This window comes from Lissotriton helveticus, chromosome 5_1 (genome assembly GCF_964261635.1).
Source record: "Lissotriton helveticus chromosome 5_1, aLisHel1.1, whole genome shotgun sequence".
Lineage (NCBI taxonomy): Eukaryota > Metazoa > Chordata > Amphibia > Caudata > Salamandridae > Lissotriton > Lissotriton helveticus.
The window spans coordinates 213966816-213982817 of record NC_136065.1 but is presented as its reverse complement, the minus strand read 5'-3'; the positions used below and the strand labels follow the sequence as shown (position 1 = coordinate 213982817).

Sequence of the window (16002 nt, the reverse complement as noted above, 5' to 3'; positions counted from 1 at the left end):
ACCTATAGTGCATTATACAGGGGCTGACAAGGGGTCCATTTCCAATTGGGGTATGTACCTAGGGTACATGGAATCCATTTTACAGAGAGAGCAGATGGCCTGGGGCCCTGATTAGCAGGGAACCAGGTCAACTAAGTCAAAAAAACAGCTAAACACAGGCAAAAAATCAGGGGTAACCATAGTCAGGTAGCCACCTTCCTACATAACCCCCCCCCAAACGAAAGGAGATAAGGCTATCCTTGGCCAGGTAAGCCTATATTGCCTGAGTGGCCATATAAGGAAGTACCTGCACTAGCATGGGTACCCCCTGTCTCATGGTCCACTAAGCAGTCCCTCACCCTTGGGGTATCAGAGGGTCTCCACCATAGGGAATCACTACCTTGGGTGTGTTTATGCAAAGTTAAAGGCTGGTTTGGATATGGAGTATTGAAGTGAGGCTCTACTAAGTTAGGGCTTGGCTTCCTCCAATTATCTTCCACCATGTGTGCCTTTCTTTCTTTAACTGAGTTGCACTGTGCTCTCAGGGTCAACCTCTGGCTACCTAAAGCTGGAGGCTGGGTCCCTCTGTTTGGCTTGCTGGAGGGACAGTTCAGGTTTGGGCCCTTTGGGTCCCAGGTTTGGCTGTGCCCAACAGAATCCATCTGTGGGAGGTCCCTAACTGTTTTTAAGGGGGCTCCCTTAGGAGTTTTTAAAGTTTTCACCTTACTAGGGCTACTAGTTTTGGTGCACCTAATCTTTTGATGGGGGTGCTTTATTTGACAGGGGGCCCTCTGGGTCTCACTGTCCTTCTTGTCCTCTGCAGCCCTGGGCTGGCTAAGGCAAGGGAGAGAGGGGCAGGTTACCTGCTCCAGACTGGGTCCCACCTGAGAAGGGTCCACTGACATCAGAGGTTCTGTCAGGCTAGGCCCAACCACCTCTGGGGCAGCTCCTTCATCAGGTGTAAGATCAGTTCCCTGAGGAGGCTGATCCTGTCCTAAAGTCTGGTGAGGGGGAGATTTCTCTTCCTCCTCCATGCTCTCAGTTTGTGTGGAGTTATCCATCATTTCAGGTTTCACAACACACCTGTCAGTTTGAGTTTGGGCTGTGGCCATCACAGCCCCACCAACCTTTTCAGGAGGAGACTCAGTTTGGGTTTCTGCTGTTATCATACCAGCTTTGCTATTCTGTTCAGGAAGAGCTTTTGCTAAAGATGGGGCAGAGAGTTTCTCAGCCCTACCAACCTTTTCAGGAAGGACATCTTGCATTGGGGCTGTAGCCATTACAGCCCCACTAACCTTTCCATTGGAATTTACCATTCTAGAATGGGTTTCCTGTTCAACCTCAGCCCAGGCTGAGATCTCCAAATCATTACCAAGTAGGCAGTCTACAGGCAAGTGTGGTGACACTGCCACTCTCTTTGGGCCAATGACACCTCCCCAGCTGAGACTTACTACTGCCATGGGATGATTTGTTTGGATTCCATCAATGTTTGTAACCTGGTATGTGGCACCAGGTAAAAGTTGCTTAGAGGGGACTATGCCATCAGCCACCATGGTGATGCTAGCCCCTGTGTCTCTAAAAGCTTCAACTTTCAAACCATTGATGATGGGTTCTTGTCTATACTTGCTCAAAGTATTTGGGCAAGCAGAGAAGTTGGCAAACCCCATGCCAGTCTCATAAACAAGATCATTGGGTGATGGGGACCTGGATAGGCCAGGGTCCACCTGAGCTCCAACAGTAAACCCACCCAGATTCCTGGGTGTGCTTCCACTTCCTGGGGGATTACTGCTGACAGTAACAGGAGGTGTTGAAGCTGGCTTTGGAGGTATATTTTCTTTATTGTTATTCTTGGGACAACAGTTGTCTGTTTTGTAATGCCCCACCTGTTTACAGGCATAACAATAAGGCTTTTTCTCAGTTGAAGAAGTGTCTTGGGACCCACCCCCATTCTTGGAGTTTTGGGGCCCTGGGGAAGTCTTTTCTTTATTTTTATCCCCACCCTTATCTTGAGGCTTGGTAGACTCCTTCTTCTGGTTACTGTCCTGATTCTTAGGCCTAATCCTGGTTCTGACCCACTTGTCTGCCCTCTTTCCCAATTCTTGGGGAGAGGTCAGATCAGAGTCCACCAGGTGCTGGTGTAAGAGCTGGTTCTGACAATTACTTAGGATCTGCTCCTCATAATCAAATTATACAATCCTGTAAAGTCATGTACTTTGCTGCCATGTAGCCAACCCTCCAGAGCCTTAGTTGCACAATCGACAAAATCAGTCCAGTCCTGAGTCTGTGTCTTCTGGGTGTCTCTGAACTTCAACCTGTACTGTTCAGTGGTTAAGCCAAACCCATCTATTAGGACACTCTTCAGGACTTTGTAATTGTTTGCATCCTCATGTCTGACAGTGAGGAGCTTATCTCTCCCTTTCTCTGAAAAGGAGTACCATAAGATTGCTGCCCACTGTTCCTCAGGAACCTGCTGTACCATGCAGGCTCTCTCAAGAGCAGTTATCCACTTGTGGATGTCATCCCCTTCCTTGTAGGGGGGCACAATCTTTGTCAGGTTTCTACTATCATAGGACCTGGGTTTCTCTTTAGGAATATTGCTGCCACCAGTGGCATCTAAGCCACACAATTTCTGCTCTCTTGCCAAGGCAAGTTTAGCTTGAGCTAAGGTAAGTCTAGCTTGACTCAGGGCTACCTCCTCTCTCTCTATCTGGAGTCTGACAGCCCTCATCCTAGCCCTATGCTCAGCTTTCCGAGAAGCAGTCATGCCTCTCTCTGATTCTCTGGAGGCACTAGAAATATGAGAGTCCCCTGAGGGGGATCTCACTCTTCTGTTGCCTGGGAGAATCCCATGTGGGGTTCTGGGGAGGTGCTGGCCCTCTCCATTCCCCAGTAGGTCCAAGTTGGCCTGGCTAAGCCTGCCAACTGGAACCTGGCTACCCTGATCCTGTACTTCTAAGTCCTCAACATCTGAGTCCTCATCTAAGTCATCATCATCTTCCTCCTCCTGAGGGAGATCAGTTTCAGGGGGGTTCCCTCCATTTCCTGTGTCTAGGGAAGCTGCTTTTGCCTTCTCTAAGTCATCCTGTTCTAGGATTTCTACCAGGATTAGGCAGGTGGGGCTTCTGCCCCTTTTTAACCCTCTTGCTTTGCACAAGGCAATCAAGTCTCTGCGGGTTAGTTTGTCATATCCAAAAGTTGCCTGGGTAGGGTCAACTGTCACAGGAGTAGACCCTGAGGCTTTTCCTGTGTCAGACATGGTTACTAGTGAGGTGTAAGTGGTGCACTTACCTACACTAAGTGTTTTCCTACTGTACCTTGCTAGTGAGTTGTAGTCAGGGTGTGCTAATCCCTTCAACCTACAACTACTAAGTTCAGTAGAACTTAATATGCTAAGCTTTTGATTTATATGTACCTAGAGGTACTTGATGTGATCTTTCAATTTGATATAAAGATTGCAATGGTAAAACAACAGCAAGCTCAAATCCGCACCGCTGCTCACCAATGTGAGAAGTTGGCCTGGTAGGGGATGTTTCCAATTCTGGAACCACCTACTACCTGACCAAATAATCCCTTATGGTGTCTGGTTGTAAGTCAACCTTATTAGACAAGCTATCCTAGGGGTAGCATGGACTAAGCAGCCTAAAGGCTTAACTTAAGAGGTCGTGTTAAGCGAGCTGTTTTACCACATACAATCCTGTAATACCAAATGAAAGGACACCACACAAGTATATATTATAAAAATATATGTGTTTATTACTAAAAACAATCCCCAGTATTCTTTATGAATAAAGGGGCACAAGCGTTAAATCAAAAGCACTGTTTAAACATACAAAGTTGCACAATTATGGATGAGGGCGGGTGGCCACTCAAACCATATACTAAACAAGTGGTATAAGAGAGGCCACTCGAACAGTGGTTAGGCCTAGGGCCTAGGGAATCGCTGGGAGCAGTCAGGACAAGCAATGCTGAAGTCGGGAATGGCCCTCGGGATTCGGGAGATGTGCGGAAAGCGCACGCATGCACCAATGTTAACCAATGGTGCGTAAAAGTCAAAGAGTTAAAGTTTAAGGACACTTCCGCTGAACCTAGAGGAACAAAACTTAACACACAGACCCTAGAGGTGTGCACCAGTGTGGGAACACCGGCGGAGCAAAGTTACCTCACCCACAGGAAGTGGGTGCACAGGGTCGAAGTGGCGTCGGGTTTTGACACGCAGGCTCTTGGTGCTTGGAGCTGAAAGGGCTGCAGGCTGGTTAAAGATGAAGTGTCCGGTGGAGTCCAAGGGTGGACTCAAGTTGTAGAGTACCTGAAAGCAGAGGGGACAGAGTCTGGGTCACTCAGCAGTGACCAGGGTGGAACCAGGACGGAACCAGGCAATGTCGGGCGCAATCAGGTGGTCGTCGAGGAGCTTCTCTCCGCTGTCACGTGGGCTCTGGGGCATCTGCGACGTCCAGGAGCAGGTCACGATCTGTCCCACGCAGGCTCTCACCGTCGGTGCAGTCGGCTTCAAGTTTGGAGCAAACAAGCCTTGGTAAGAGCAATCCACGCAGGATCGGAAGATTGCTTCTCACTCGGACCAGGAAGGTCAGAGTCGGGGCTCCTTTTCAGGGGAGCTGGTGTGGATCTGGAGCAACCAGATTCACGAGTCTTCTTAGGTAGTTCGTCGGCACAGGGACCACAAGCCAGCTGGCAAGTGACCGGGCCAACGCGTTGAGCGAAATAGTGCCAAAGGGCCCCACGCAGCACTCGTCGAGTGTGGAGGGCTGAACTTCGGCTCAGGAGTAGCTCAGGGTGGGGGCTTCTCAAACCCCGGTGCACAGCTTCGAGGGTCACTCGTGGGCTGCACGGTCAGCGCCTTGTGGTCAATTCAAGATGGCGTGCCCCACGCTTCCGGTCGCCTCCACGGGTCTCAGCTCTGCAGGAACTGTGGATCGGGCTGTTGGAAGGCAGGCAGGCTTGATCTCGTCGATCTCAGTCGCTCGAGTTCCGGCGGGAACTGCAACTAAGTAGACGTCGAGGGCTGGATGGTGCCTGCTGCTGCAGGGTGGTCACTCCTTGACCACAAGGGAGATTCTTCGGGCTTCCACGTTGAGATGGAGGTCCAAGGGTCCAGAGTTTCGTTTCTAATGTTTCTTCCAGGAAATCTGATGTGCATTGGCACTGCTCCCACTCTTATTCCAATCTGGGGGGCGTGATTACCTGCTAGGTCCCTCCCTATGGGTGGGACCCAGGAAGGGGGTGGATACACCCCTTTCCTTTGATCCAGGCGGCCCTGGCACGAGGGCTGGAGTGCCCCAGAACCGGTTTGGCCGGATTATGCAAGGGGCAGCCTTGTGCGCCCCAGGCAGTGTCTGGTTTCTTTCAAACCTCCCTGCTACAATCCACTATCTCCTGTCTGGAGGGTGGTGACACCCTCCTGTGACAGGAAACCCTTTGTCCAGGACCCCTTTGGCTGAGTTTCGGTCAGCTGCAGGGGTCCAGACAGTTGTCTGTGGCAGAGGCATCCATTTTGTGGATCTAAGGTCTTTGGAGAAATCAACCGCATTTAAGCAAAGTAACATGTCTTACCCCTCTAGAGGGGTGGAATGCTATCCCCGTCGCCAGAACTGGCGAGGGGATAGTATTCCAAATCGTATGACACCTTACACGACATGTTTTGATAAAGCCAAACCAAAGTTGCTATATAACCGCGAGGATTATAAGGCACTTAAGAGTATATGGTATGGCATTATCCTGAAACAGCTTAGGGAGTTGTTCCCGACAGCTGCAGACAGGCTCAGCTCATGCTAGAGCTCCATCTCACATGAAACCACGCACTCTGCCTCCAGGATTGATGAGGCCTTCCATAGGAGTGGCTCACAGGTTAATATGTGTCCAGATATAGGTTTAGATATAGGTATACTACATCTAAGCAAGGGGTGATTACACCACCTTACCCCAGCTGAGTGATCAGCCAGTTGTGTCAATTTAAGAACCAGCCAGGGGTGGCAAAAGATATGCTACAGCCCCTGGTAGGCCTTGGTGGCCCCTATGCCCTGGGCACCTATAGTGCATTATACAGGGGCTGACAAGGGGTCCATTTCCAATTGGGGTATGTACCTAGGGTACATGGAATCCATTTTACAGAGAGAGCAGATGGCCTGGGGCCCTGATTAGCAGGGAACCAGGTCAACTAAGTCAAAAAAACAGCTAAACACAGGCAAAAAATCAGGGGTAACCATAGTCAGGTAGCCACCTTCCTACACTAAATAATCCCCAAAGCCTCGAGGTCAGCATGCAGGTGGAGTTGATTATTTCCCATTCTATACTGAAGGCGATTACCCAGATGTGGTCCATGCTAGTCCCCATGCAATAAAGTTCATGATTTTCCTTAAGAGTCAATGTTAGTAGCGTTTAGGTGCTAAGTGGGTGCAAGTCCCCACCAGGCGCAATCGCCTGGAACAGACTTACCTGACCTGATGGCAGCCAGCAATCCTGGGAGGACCAGGACACTCTTTGCAAGCTCTAGTATCCCTACGCTGAGGGTCGCCAACCTCTTGCAGTCTTTCGCTGATGACACGTTGGCCTCCTCATTCCTCAGACAGCCAGCTAGTGTGTCAGACGTCCTTGCCTGACTCCTGCAGGGATCGGTAAGTGTTCCTCCTAGCTTCTTCAGCAGGAAGAACCAGAGCAATGTCCCTGACTCATGGGTGCCCTTCCTCCTCTTCTGGTGACAACAGAGTCACCTACCTCAGACCACAGATGGGCGACGGCCTCATCTTCATGGTGATCCCCTTCCTGGTGGCATAGTGGCCACTGAGCGATACGCCTATATAGATGCCGGCCCGCACTTCAAGGTGGCCCTTTCCTGGTCACACGAGGGTCACAGTATTGGAGCACTGTACGTGAGTACCAGTTACATTACACAAGGACACATTATTTTTATTTTGGGTAGTCACGGGAAGATTAAGTGATTTGCCCAGAATCACCAGATTTTGATCCAACGCTAATACTCAAACCTGGTTCCCCAAATCAAAATCAGGCATCTCTGGCCATTATGCCACATCCTCTCGCACTTCAGTGTGGCTCCCCTCCTGGTCACTCTGAGGTTGCGGACTCTGGTACTATCACGATCGATGGCCCACACTTCACTGCAGTCCACCTCCTGGTCACCCGAGAGTCACCAACTTTAGCGCCCACACCAGTGACGGTCTGCACTTCACGGTGGCCTCCTTTTTGTTGATGCAGGTGTCCTCGGCTTTTGAAAGATGGGATAGGCAGCCCACACTCTTATAGTGATACCATCTGGTCCTCATGTCTCACACTACTCTTACTGGGATCCACTCGCCAGGATCCCCTCTGGGCCTCGCTCCCATCAGGCGCTCTCCTCCTCCTCACATGGTTTACTGATCTTGGCAGGCAGTCTGCTGGTCCAGACTGAGGGCAAGTGGTCTTGACGACCTTGGCGATGGACCCTTGCCCAGCAGGGAGACTAGCAGACTAAAGTCCCTAGTCCTTGTTCCAGCAGCTAGAAGTCTAGGCAAACACCTTTCTCCTAATGTACTGCGCAGTTGGACCACTTGTGGGTCTTATGCTCCTATCTTTATAGTCCAACTCCAGACACAAATGTGATTTTGTGTCTGAGCCTTTGAAATCTGAGTTATGGGTGCCAACTCCTTTGAAGTGCTCTTATCTATGCAGTTACCTTTGTCATAAAGACAGTCTGTTGCAGGAGGAGTGGATTCGATTCTGATTGACCCACAACACAGGCCAATAGAGTACCCTGGGATCACACCTGGTTGTCACGCCACACTAAAATATGCCTAATAAATGTTCAAAGGCCTAAGCCTTCCTCTCTGTTAAGATTCTGGGGTCGACAATGCCAACCTTACCAGGTCCACCATCTTCCTGACAATGAGGCAAGGCCCCACTGAGCAGTAACTGTTCCTGGAATCAGAGACCTTTGAAGAGCATACAGGATGCACCGCTACTCTACTTCAGTGTGTGCTCCAACCCCAGCCCTAAGGAATGTCAGCAAATATACATCTCTTATCTGTGAGTTGCAGTCCCAGGGTCAGACTGGCCTATAGGGCAATCTGACAGTTCCCCAAGGGCTAGTCTTTTAGGTCAGTGTGTAGGCTGTTTTTGGGCATTTGTGGGCCTGTTATATGGTCAAGTGGGTTGGTTTTAATGTTGATTTCTCTAATATCACCACATACCTTGCCTGCAGTAAACAGAAATGCATGCAGTCCCCCATGCCTTGCAATGCAGGTATACAGCGTGTCTTTCTAACTTCAAAACTGCCACACTTTGCAAATGTAATCCATTGTATCAGGTATCTGATTCGCTAATGGGTTCACTTTTAATTTTCTGTGTATGCCTATTTTATAGCCCAGTTGGTTCCAGTGAAGTCCTTCTCTCTTCTAGCCTCTCCAGGCTCTGTGTTTTCAAAATAGAAACAGGTCTCTGTTATGTACCATACACAGGCACACACACATCGCAACATGTACAGCAAGTATCACGCGCTGTCTGGTGATACACTAGCTGTCAGACGCCCTTTTCACAAAACTGTTTGAACAGAATGTTGAACAGTAGCCAGATTGCCTCATGAGTTTGGAGGGAAGGGCTTCTTGTGTCCCTCCATTCTCAAGTAGGAGGAGTTTAGCTTTGTATAAATTCCCCGGAAGCAGTTGCCAGCACCTCTGTCTTCCTCGGCATCCTAAGGCACCAAGAGCAACCAAGTGAATCTGAGGGAGAGGCAAGAGCATCAGAAGTCTGAGGAGCCTGCAACACAGGAGGGGCCATTTGAAAAGTATGTCTGGGGCCCACAAGTGGTGCATGGGGGGAAAGGAGGGAGCATTAAGTGTTCAGAGACTGTCATTTCAAGATGGCCTCGCCGCTTACACTTTTTTTTTTAGAGTTTTATATATCGCGAACTAGACCAGAGACATCCGGGGACAGATTTACAAGCCCCGTATGGCACATTTGCGCCGCCGTTACATTACTTTTGTGACTCAGCGGCAGCGCAAAGTCAGCGCCATGCTGCGGGGTATTTACAACGTGACGCATCTAGGGATATACGACACGTAAAGCCCTCCGGCACATGGGTGTTCCTGCACTGGGGGGGGGGGTGTTCCGGCGCAGGAACCCCTCCGAAAAGTGGCTGAAGATTTCACTCAGTCACTTTTACGGCCATGCTGCGTCATAACCCTGCGCCTGCTTGAAGCAGGCGTAAGGATTGACGCAGCATGTTTGGAATAGGGGTACCCCGAGCCTTGCTGGAGCTGCGTCACGCTTGCGACACGACTCCAGGAATGCGCCGCCTTTCCTTCAGTGTGTGCGACACGCATCTGCCCATCCGTGCGCCACGGTGCGCTGCATTGTAAATGCGGCGCATCAGTGGTGGTGCATGGGTGGGCAGATGCATCGCAACTCTTCTGGCGCATCTCTGCTGATTAGCAGAGATGCGCCAGAAGTAGTAAATCTGCCCCCCCCCCGGGTATGAGAGTGCTTGAAACGAGCACCAGTTTCGTTACAGACGGACACATTCATATTTGTTAGGCACCGGGAGATTAAGTGATTTGCTAAGAATCACAGGCCATCATGGCCAGACTCATTTTCGCGCTATATAAAACTCTGTTAAAAAAAATCGGTTCTCTAGTGTCCAGGTGGACCGCTCTAGCCATAAGGCTACATCCTCTCCAATGAGGCTTAGTATCAGTGAACGACAACCTCCACTTGCAGGTGAATTGAAGAGTATGGTATCAAACAGTCGCGCGTTCCTCCTCTGCGGAAAGAAACGGCACCTCGCTCTTTTTTTTCTAGTGAATTTACCTCTCGTACAGGGATAAGTCTGTGTTGCCGAATTCGAACTCTTGAACTCGGGTACAGCGCCTTTCGTTTTGTCATCCTGCTGCCTACTGTACTGTGCAGTGGCGTCACAAGGGGGGTGCGGGGGGTGCGGACCGCACCGGGTGACACCCCTCACATGGGGTGACACCATCTAGTTTATCGTTTTGTCAGAGTGATATGCAAGTTTGTGTTCATGTATGTTATGTTTCTATTTAATCTAATGGCATGCGCAGACCTCCCTCGCCCTAATAATGCTCGTCTCGCAGCAGCTAAGGCTTGCTGCTAGCTGCACCAGTCTCGAGCCTGCTCCGTGAGCTCCAGATCACACATAGGGTGTGCCGGCCTCTCTGCTGACTGACTTCAGATAGCTCCATCGATCCTCAGCTGTCAATGACGCGCGCGGCAGTCAGGTCAAGAGATCATGAACCATTCTCCTCAGTGCAATAAGGTCACTGAGGCAGATTGTTACAGTGTGTGTTAAAACGCACAATACCTGATAGAGTTGTGCAACAACTTTAAGATGGGCTGTGCAGCTAGCAAGATTGTTTACCCTTGCAGCTCAAGTGGAATAGCAGAGCATTTAAAAATGTTTCCAGCTTTATCATTTAATTATTGCAGAACGTGGTCTTCAGAGTAAAAAAAGTGTTTTGTTCTCACTTTTTAGGACACGCCTAGCTCTCCGGTTGCCTTATAACAAGGGAAATCGACACATCCTCATTTTGATACTTGTGGTTTTGACTTATTTCTATTATAGACCTCTAAGAACAAGAACACAAATATTTAAAAAAAAAGATGGTTGGGTGCTTCGCTGCTTCTTTTTGTGTCAATAGATCGTGTGGATGACAGTGGAGAGGAGATGGTGCAGACAGAGGGAATGATGGTGCAGGCGGAGGGAGAGATGGTGCAGGCAGGGGGTGAGATGGTGCAGGCAGGGGGTGAGATGGTGCAGGCGGAGGGGAGATGGTGCAGGCGGAGGGGAGATGGTGCAGGCGGAGGGGAGAAGGTGCAGGCGGAGGGGAGATGTTGCAGGCGGAGGGGAGATGGTGCAGGCGGAGGGGAGATGGTGCACGAGGAGGGGAGATGGTGCAGGCGGAGGGAGAGATGGTGCAGGCAGGGGGTGAGATGGTGCAGGCGGGGGGTGAGATGGTGCACGCGGAGGGGAGATGGTGCAGGCGGAGGGAGAGATGGTGCAGGCAGGGGGTGAGATGGTGCAGGCGGGGGGTGAGATGGTGCAGGCGGGGGAGATAGTGTGGACAAAGGGAGAGATGGTGCAGGCAGAGGGGAGATGGTGCAGGCAGAGGGGTGATGGTGCAGGCAGAGGGTGAGATGGTGCAGGCAGAGGGAGAGATGGTGCAGGCAGAGGGAGAGATGGTGCAGGTGGGGGGAGATGGTGCAGACAGAGGGAGAGATGGTGCAGGCAGAGGGAGAGATGGTGCAGGCAGAGGGAGAGATGGTGCAGGCGGAGGGGAGATGGTACAGGCAGAGGGAGAGATGGTGCAGGCAGAGGGGAGATGGTGCAGGCAGAGGGGAGATGGTGCAGGCAGAGGGAGAGATGGTGCAGGCAGAGGGAGAGATGGTGCAGGCAGAAGGGAGATGGTGTGCGCACAGGGAGCGATGGTTCAACCAGAGAGGAGATGGTGTAGGCTGAGGGAAAGATGGTGCAGGCAGGGGGTGAAATGGTGCAGGCGGAGGGGATATGGTACGGACAGAGGGAGAGTTGGTGCAGGCAGAGGGGACATGGTGCAGGCAGAGGGTGAATTGGTCCATCCGGTAAATTGTGAGGGGGTGACACCATGAGTTACCCGCACCGGGTGACACCAACCCTAGTGACGCCACTGGTACTGTGTCCCTGTGCCGGCTGGGGAATCATTGACTGCCCTGCCCTCACCCTTCTTCTGCACTGCGTCTTCAGTTTTGGGTGCAGGTGGACCTGGCTCTGTTCTCACTCGTGTTTTTTTCATCTCTTGCAGATCTGCCATCATGTCTGTGTCTCACGGCTCCAAACTGAACAAGTCTGTCCGGGAGCAGTACATGAAACTGCCCCAGGGAAACCAGGCGCTGGTCACCTACGTCTGGATCGATACCAACGGAGAGGCACTCTACTGCAAGACCAGAACCTTGGACCACGAGCCCTCGTGCATAGAAGGTAAGGATGTGCACATCCCGCACTGTAAAGGTTATGTTGATGCTAAACCCTAGTCATTTCCATGGCGGCCCCTCGCACCCCTCAGTTGCACGCAGGTTCCCCCCATCCTTTCAGCAGCTAGCTCTGAACTGAACATGATGGTTTACAGAGGCAGCCATTCCTCCTTGTTGCACAGTACCGCCACCTCTATGTGCCTCCAGGTCCATCCATCCTCTGCTGAGTCAAGATTGCTTGTATATTATTGTTTAGGCTTCAACATGCAATGAACACGTACTATACTTCAAAATGAAGATGGTGTGCGTTGTGGCAGCAGAGCTTTAACTGGGGGGATACGACATTAATTAAATCTACCGGGCCCTATATCATGGCCCTATTTTGAAAGGCTAAAAAAAACTGATCGTTTTCTGAACAATTACTGTAAACACTTTTAGGCCCATGCCAGCGCTGCAGTCCTGTTTACATTTCATGTGTTTTACTCAATTTTTAATTCTCTAAGATCGATATTTTGAGGGTCGAGAAGGCATCAGTTGTTGTGCAAATGTGCCTACAACAAATGACTTCTCAACTTTATTCTATACATTTGAAGTCCTGTTCAAACTCATGGCTCCATGAAGTTTTGAACCCAGTTCACTTGACTTAAGCCGTTCTCTTCCTTCCTTTCACCCACTGCTTTTTATTCCCTTCTGCTCTCCTCATGTCTACATCCACTTCCTACCTATCCGCAAACCCCCTGCTCCTTATGCCCCTCTTTCCGTACAGTGCTGTACTGTGATTCAATTGGGTTTCCGGTCACCACTGTTAAGAGCCAACGCTGTATCTTGGAAATGAAAGTGGGTGTCCTGGGAAGGGCTGAAATGTGTCCGTTGTTGTCATTCAGTTATGTCAGGCCCCAGACCTAACTCCGGATTCGTTCAAATTACAAAGTACCCAGCAGGCTGACTCTGAAATATTTGAACTTTCCATACAGATGTCCCCGAATGGATTATGTGGAAGGACTTGAACAGCGACATGTACTTGATCCCGGTCGAGATGTTTCGAGACCCATTCTGCTTGGACCCCAACAAACTGGTGATGTGCGAAGTAATGAAATACAACAGGAAGCCAGCAGGTGAGGCTTGAACATTGCAATGTATGAAAACCGAATGTATCCACCCAGGCTTGTAGGTCACCACCTGCTCATAATGCTTTTGGTGCAATGGCAGCACGTTTTCGCTTTGTCTTAGTTACTGGCTGTGCATTGAAGTTAGTGTTTTTTTGTTGTTGCTTTATTTTGATACTTTAAGGCAATCCATTGGTACCGCCACCCGGAATAAAATAAATATATTTTTTAACTTGTAATATGTTTGGGTGTGCTTGAAAATAATGTATTTGCCAACATCCCAGTGTTTCATATGATCTTTTATCTACATTTGGGATTGCTTCATACTCTTGGATGCTGAGTCACCAAGAAGACCATGAATCGAATGCTTGGGTATTAAAGGCTTCTTCCTTTCTGTAGCAGCACTTCCAATGAAATAACATGCTTTCCGGCCTTCCCATTGAGAAGTAGTAATATTTTGTTGCATTTTGGCCACTCATTCTCAAGTTTTAATGTGCAGATAAAGGCATTACAAGCTTGGGTGTCTACAAAGTAAAAACACTTCACCTTCTGAGCGCAACTGGTGCTTTCAAAGGATAACGCGCAAAAATCCAGGAGTCCTGGCAAGACAGCTCTGTCCATCATCTCCTTGTGTTTGCTTTGTTCGCCCTAAGCTGGCAGGGTATACCCAGACGTGGGTCCCTTGCTCACTTTGCCACTGGATTCAAGCTGGCCTGGCTGATGAGGGGTGTTTCCCCGAAACCGGTCCTAGGATGCTTGTTTCCAGTTCAGGGAAGACCTGGCTTGGCAGTTTGGGCTGGGAAAGTTCCCATTAGGCACAGGGTCAAGACTGATTTGAATATAGCTGGGTCTGAACTGAAGTGGCGAAGTGAGCTAAAGAACGATGATGGATTCAACCCAGATGTGTACCGGGGGTGAGTGGCTGAAAAGTTTCAGCACTCTGTCCATCATCTCCTTGTGTTTGCTTTATTCACATTTTTAGTCACTCACCACAGCAGGGGCAATGGGTCAGCCCGCTGGAGTCATTAGTTAACTTCACTGCACCACTTTGGCGTGTGCTTTTTGAGAGAAACAATATTTATGTTAGCAACCATTTTATTTGATCGACCAAAGCCCAGCAGCTTCCCCAAGAAAGATTTGCAAAGATTATGACAAAACACAGATAAACAAAGCCAAAGGCTGGCAGCCAACACCAGATTTGTTGGCTTTACCATTACTTGCTGACAACTGCGGCCTTCATGAAAACCCTCCAAAATGGTACCCTGTTGCTGTTGTGCAAGTATGTTGTCATTGAAAGACACATAGGGGCATATTCACCAAAAAATGCCATAGCACAGTGTCATTCCGAATTTGGCAACGCCGCTCTCTGACATTTTAAAAATGCAGAGATGTGCCGTACTTACAAAATTATGGCACACCCCGGTGCTTCCCATAGCACTGGAGCTAAAAACCTGCCTAGTGCTAGGGAAGGCACCATGCTGCCATATTGCAAGGGTGCCTACGCTGCAGGGGCAATTGTCTATGTGCAGGAATTGACACCTTCTTGCACATAAAAAATCAATAAAGGCAATTTGCTCTTTCTCTGTGTGCTGCAGAATGCCATTGACTTGAGTGGGTCAGCAAACAAATGATGGACGGAATGCTGACAATTCAAACATTCTCCCCCAGTCAAAAGATCTGGGTTAACTCCATCGTTCTTTTGCCCACTACGGCACCCAGTTTGGACCCAGTCATATGCAAAACAGTCTTGATCCTGTGCCCCATAGGAACAGTCCAGACTGAACTGCCAGGCCAGGTACTCCCTGGACCGGAAACAAGCATCCTGGGACCGGTTTCAGGGTATGTCACCCTTCATCAGTCAGGCTAGCTTGAATTCAGTGGCACAGTGAGCAAAGGATCCACTTTCTGGGCATACCCATCCCACTTAGGACGAAAAATGTTAAAGCAAACAGATGATGGACGGAATGCTAACAATGCAAACATTCTCCCCTAGTCAAAAGATCTGGGTTAAATCCATCGTTCTTTTGCCAACTACGCCACCCTAGTTTGGACGCAGCCATATGCAAATCAACCTTGACCCTGTGCCCCATGGGAACAGTCCAGACCGAACTGCTAGGCCAGATCCTCCCTGGACTGGAAACAAGCATCCTGGGATCGGTTGCAGGGTATGTCATCCTTCATCAGCCAGGCTAGCTTCAATCCAGTGGCACAGTGAGGAAGGGATCCAAGTCTGGACATACCCATCCCAGGTAGGGCGAAAAGTGTTACAGCAAACAAATGATGGACGGAATGCTGACAAGGCAAACTTTCTCCCCAGTCAAAAGATCTGGGTTAAATCCATCATTCTTTTGCCCACTACGCCACACCAATTTGGACCCAGCCATATGCAAATCAGTCTTGACCCTGCGCCCCATGCGGACAGTCCAGACAGAACTGCCAGGCCAGGCCCTCCCGTGTCCGGAAACAAGCATCCTTGGACCGGTTTCAGGGTTCGTCACCCTTCATCAGCCAGGCAAGCTCTAATCCAGTGTCACAGTGAGAAAGGGACCCACTTCTGGGCATACCCATCCCAATTAGGGCGAAAAGTGTTACAGCAAACAAATGATGGACGGAATGCAGATAATGCAAACATTCGCCGCAGTCAAAAGATCTGTGTTAAATCCATTGTTCTTTTGCCCACTACGCCACTGCAGTTTGGACCCAGCCATATGCAAATCAGTCTTGACCCTGTGCCCCATGCGGACAGTCCAGACAGAACTGCCAGGCCAGGCCCTCCCGTGTCCGGAAACAAGCATCCTTGGACCGGTTTCAGGGTACGTCACCCTTCATCAGCCTGGCAAGCTCTAAACCAGTGTCACAGTGAGAAAGGGACCCACTTCTGGGCATACCCATCCCAATTAGGGCGAAAAGTGTTACAGCAAACAAATGATGGACGGAATGCAGACAA

The 16002-nt window shown here is 49.9% G+C and overlaps 1 protein-coding gene across 1 annotated transcript in view; it reads left to right on the top strand.

Annotated features, from left to right (window-relative positions):
* LOC144753055 (glutamine synthetase-like) overlaps nucleotides 1–16002 on the top strand; it is a 158635-nt gene that overhangs the window by 100552 nt on the left and 42081 nt on the right. Inside the window, exons 2-3 of the mRNA XM_078640852.1 lie at nucleotides 11781–11956; nucleotides 12924–13064. Coding sequence (XP_078496978.1) covers nucleotides 11791–11956; nucleotides 12924–13064 — 307 coding nt within the window. The 5' untranslated portion in view covers nucleotides 11781–11790. The remainder of the gene's footprint in view (nucleotides 1–11780; nucleotides 11957–12923; nucleotides 13065–16002) is intronic.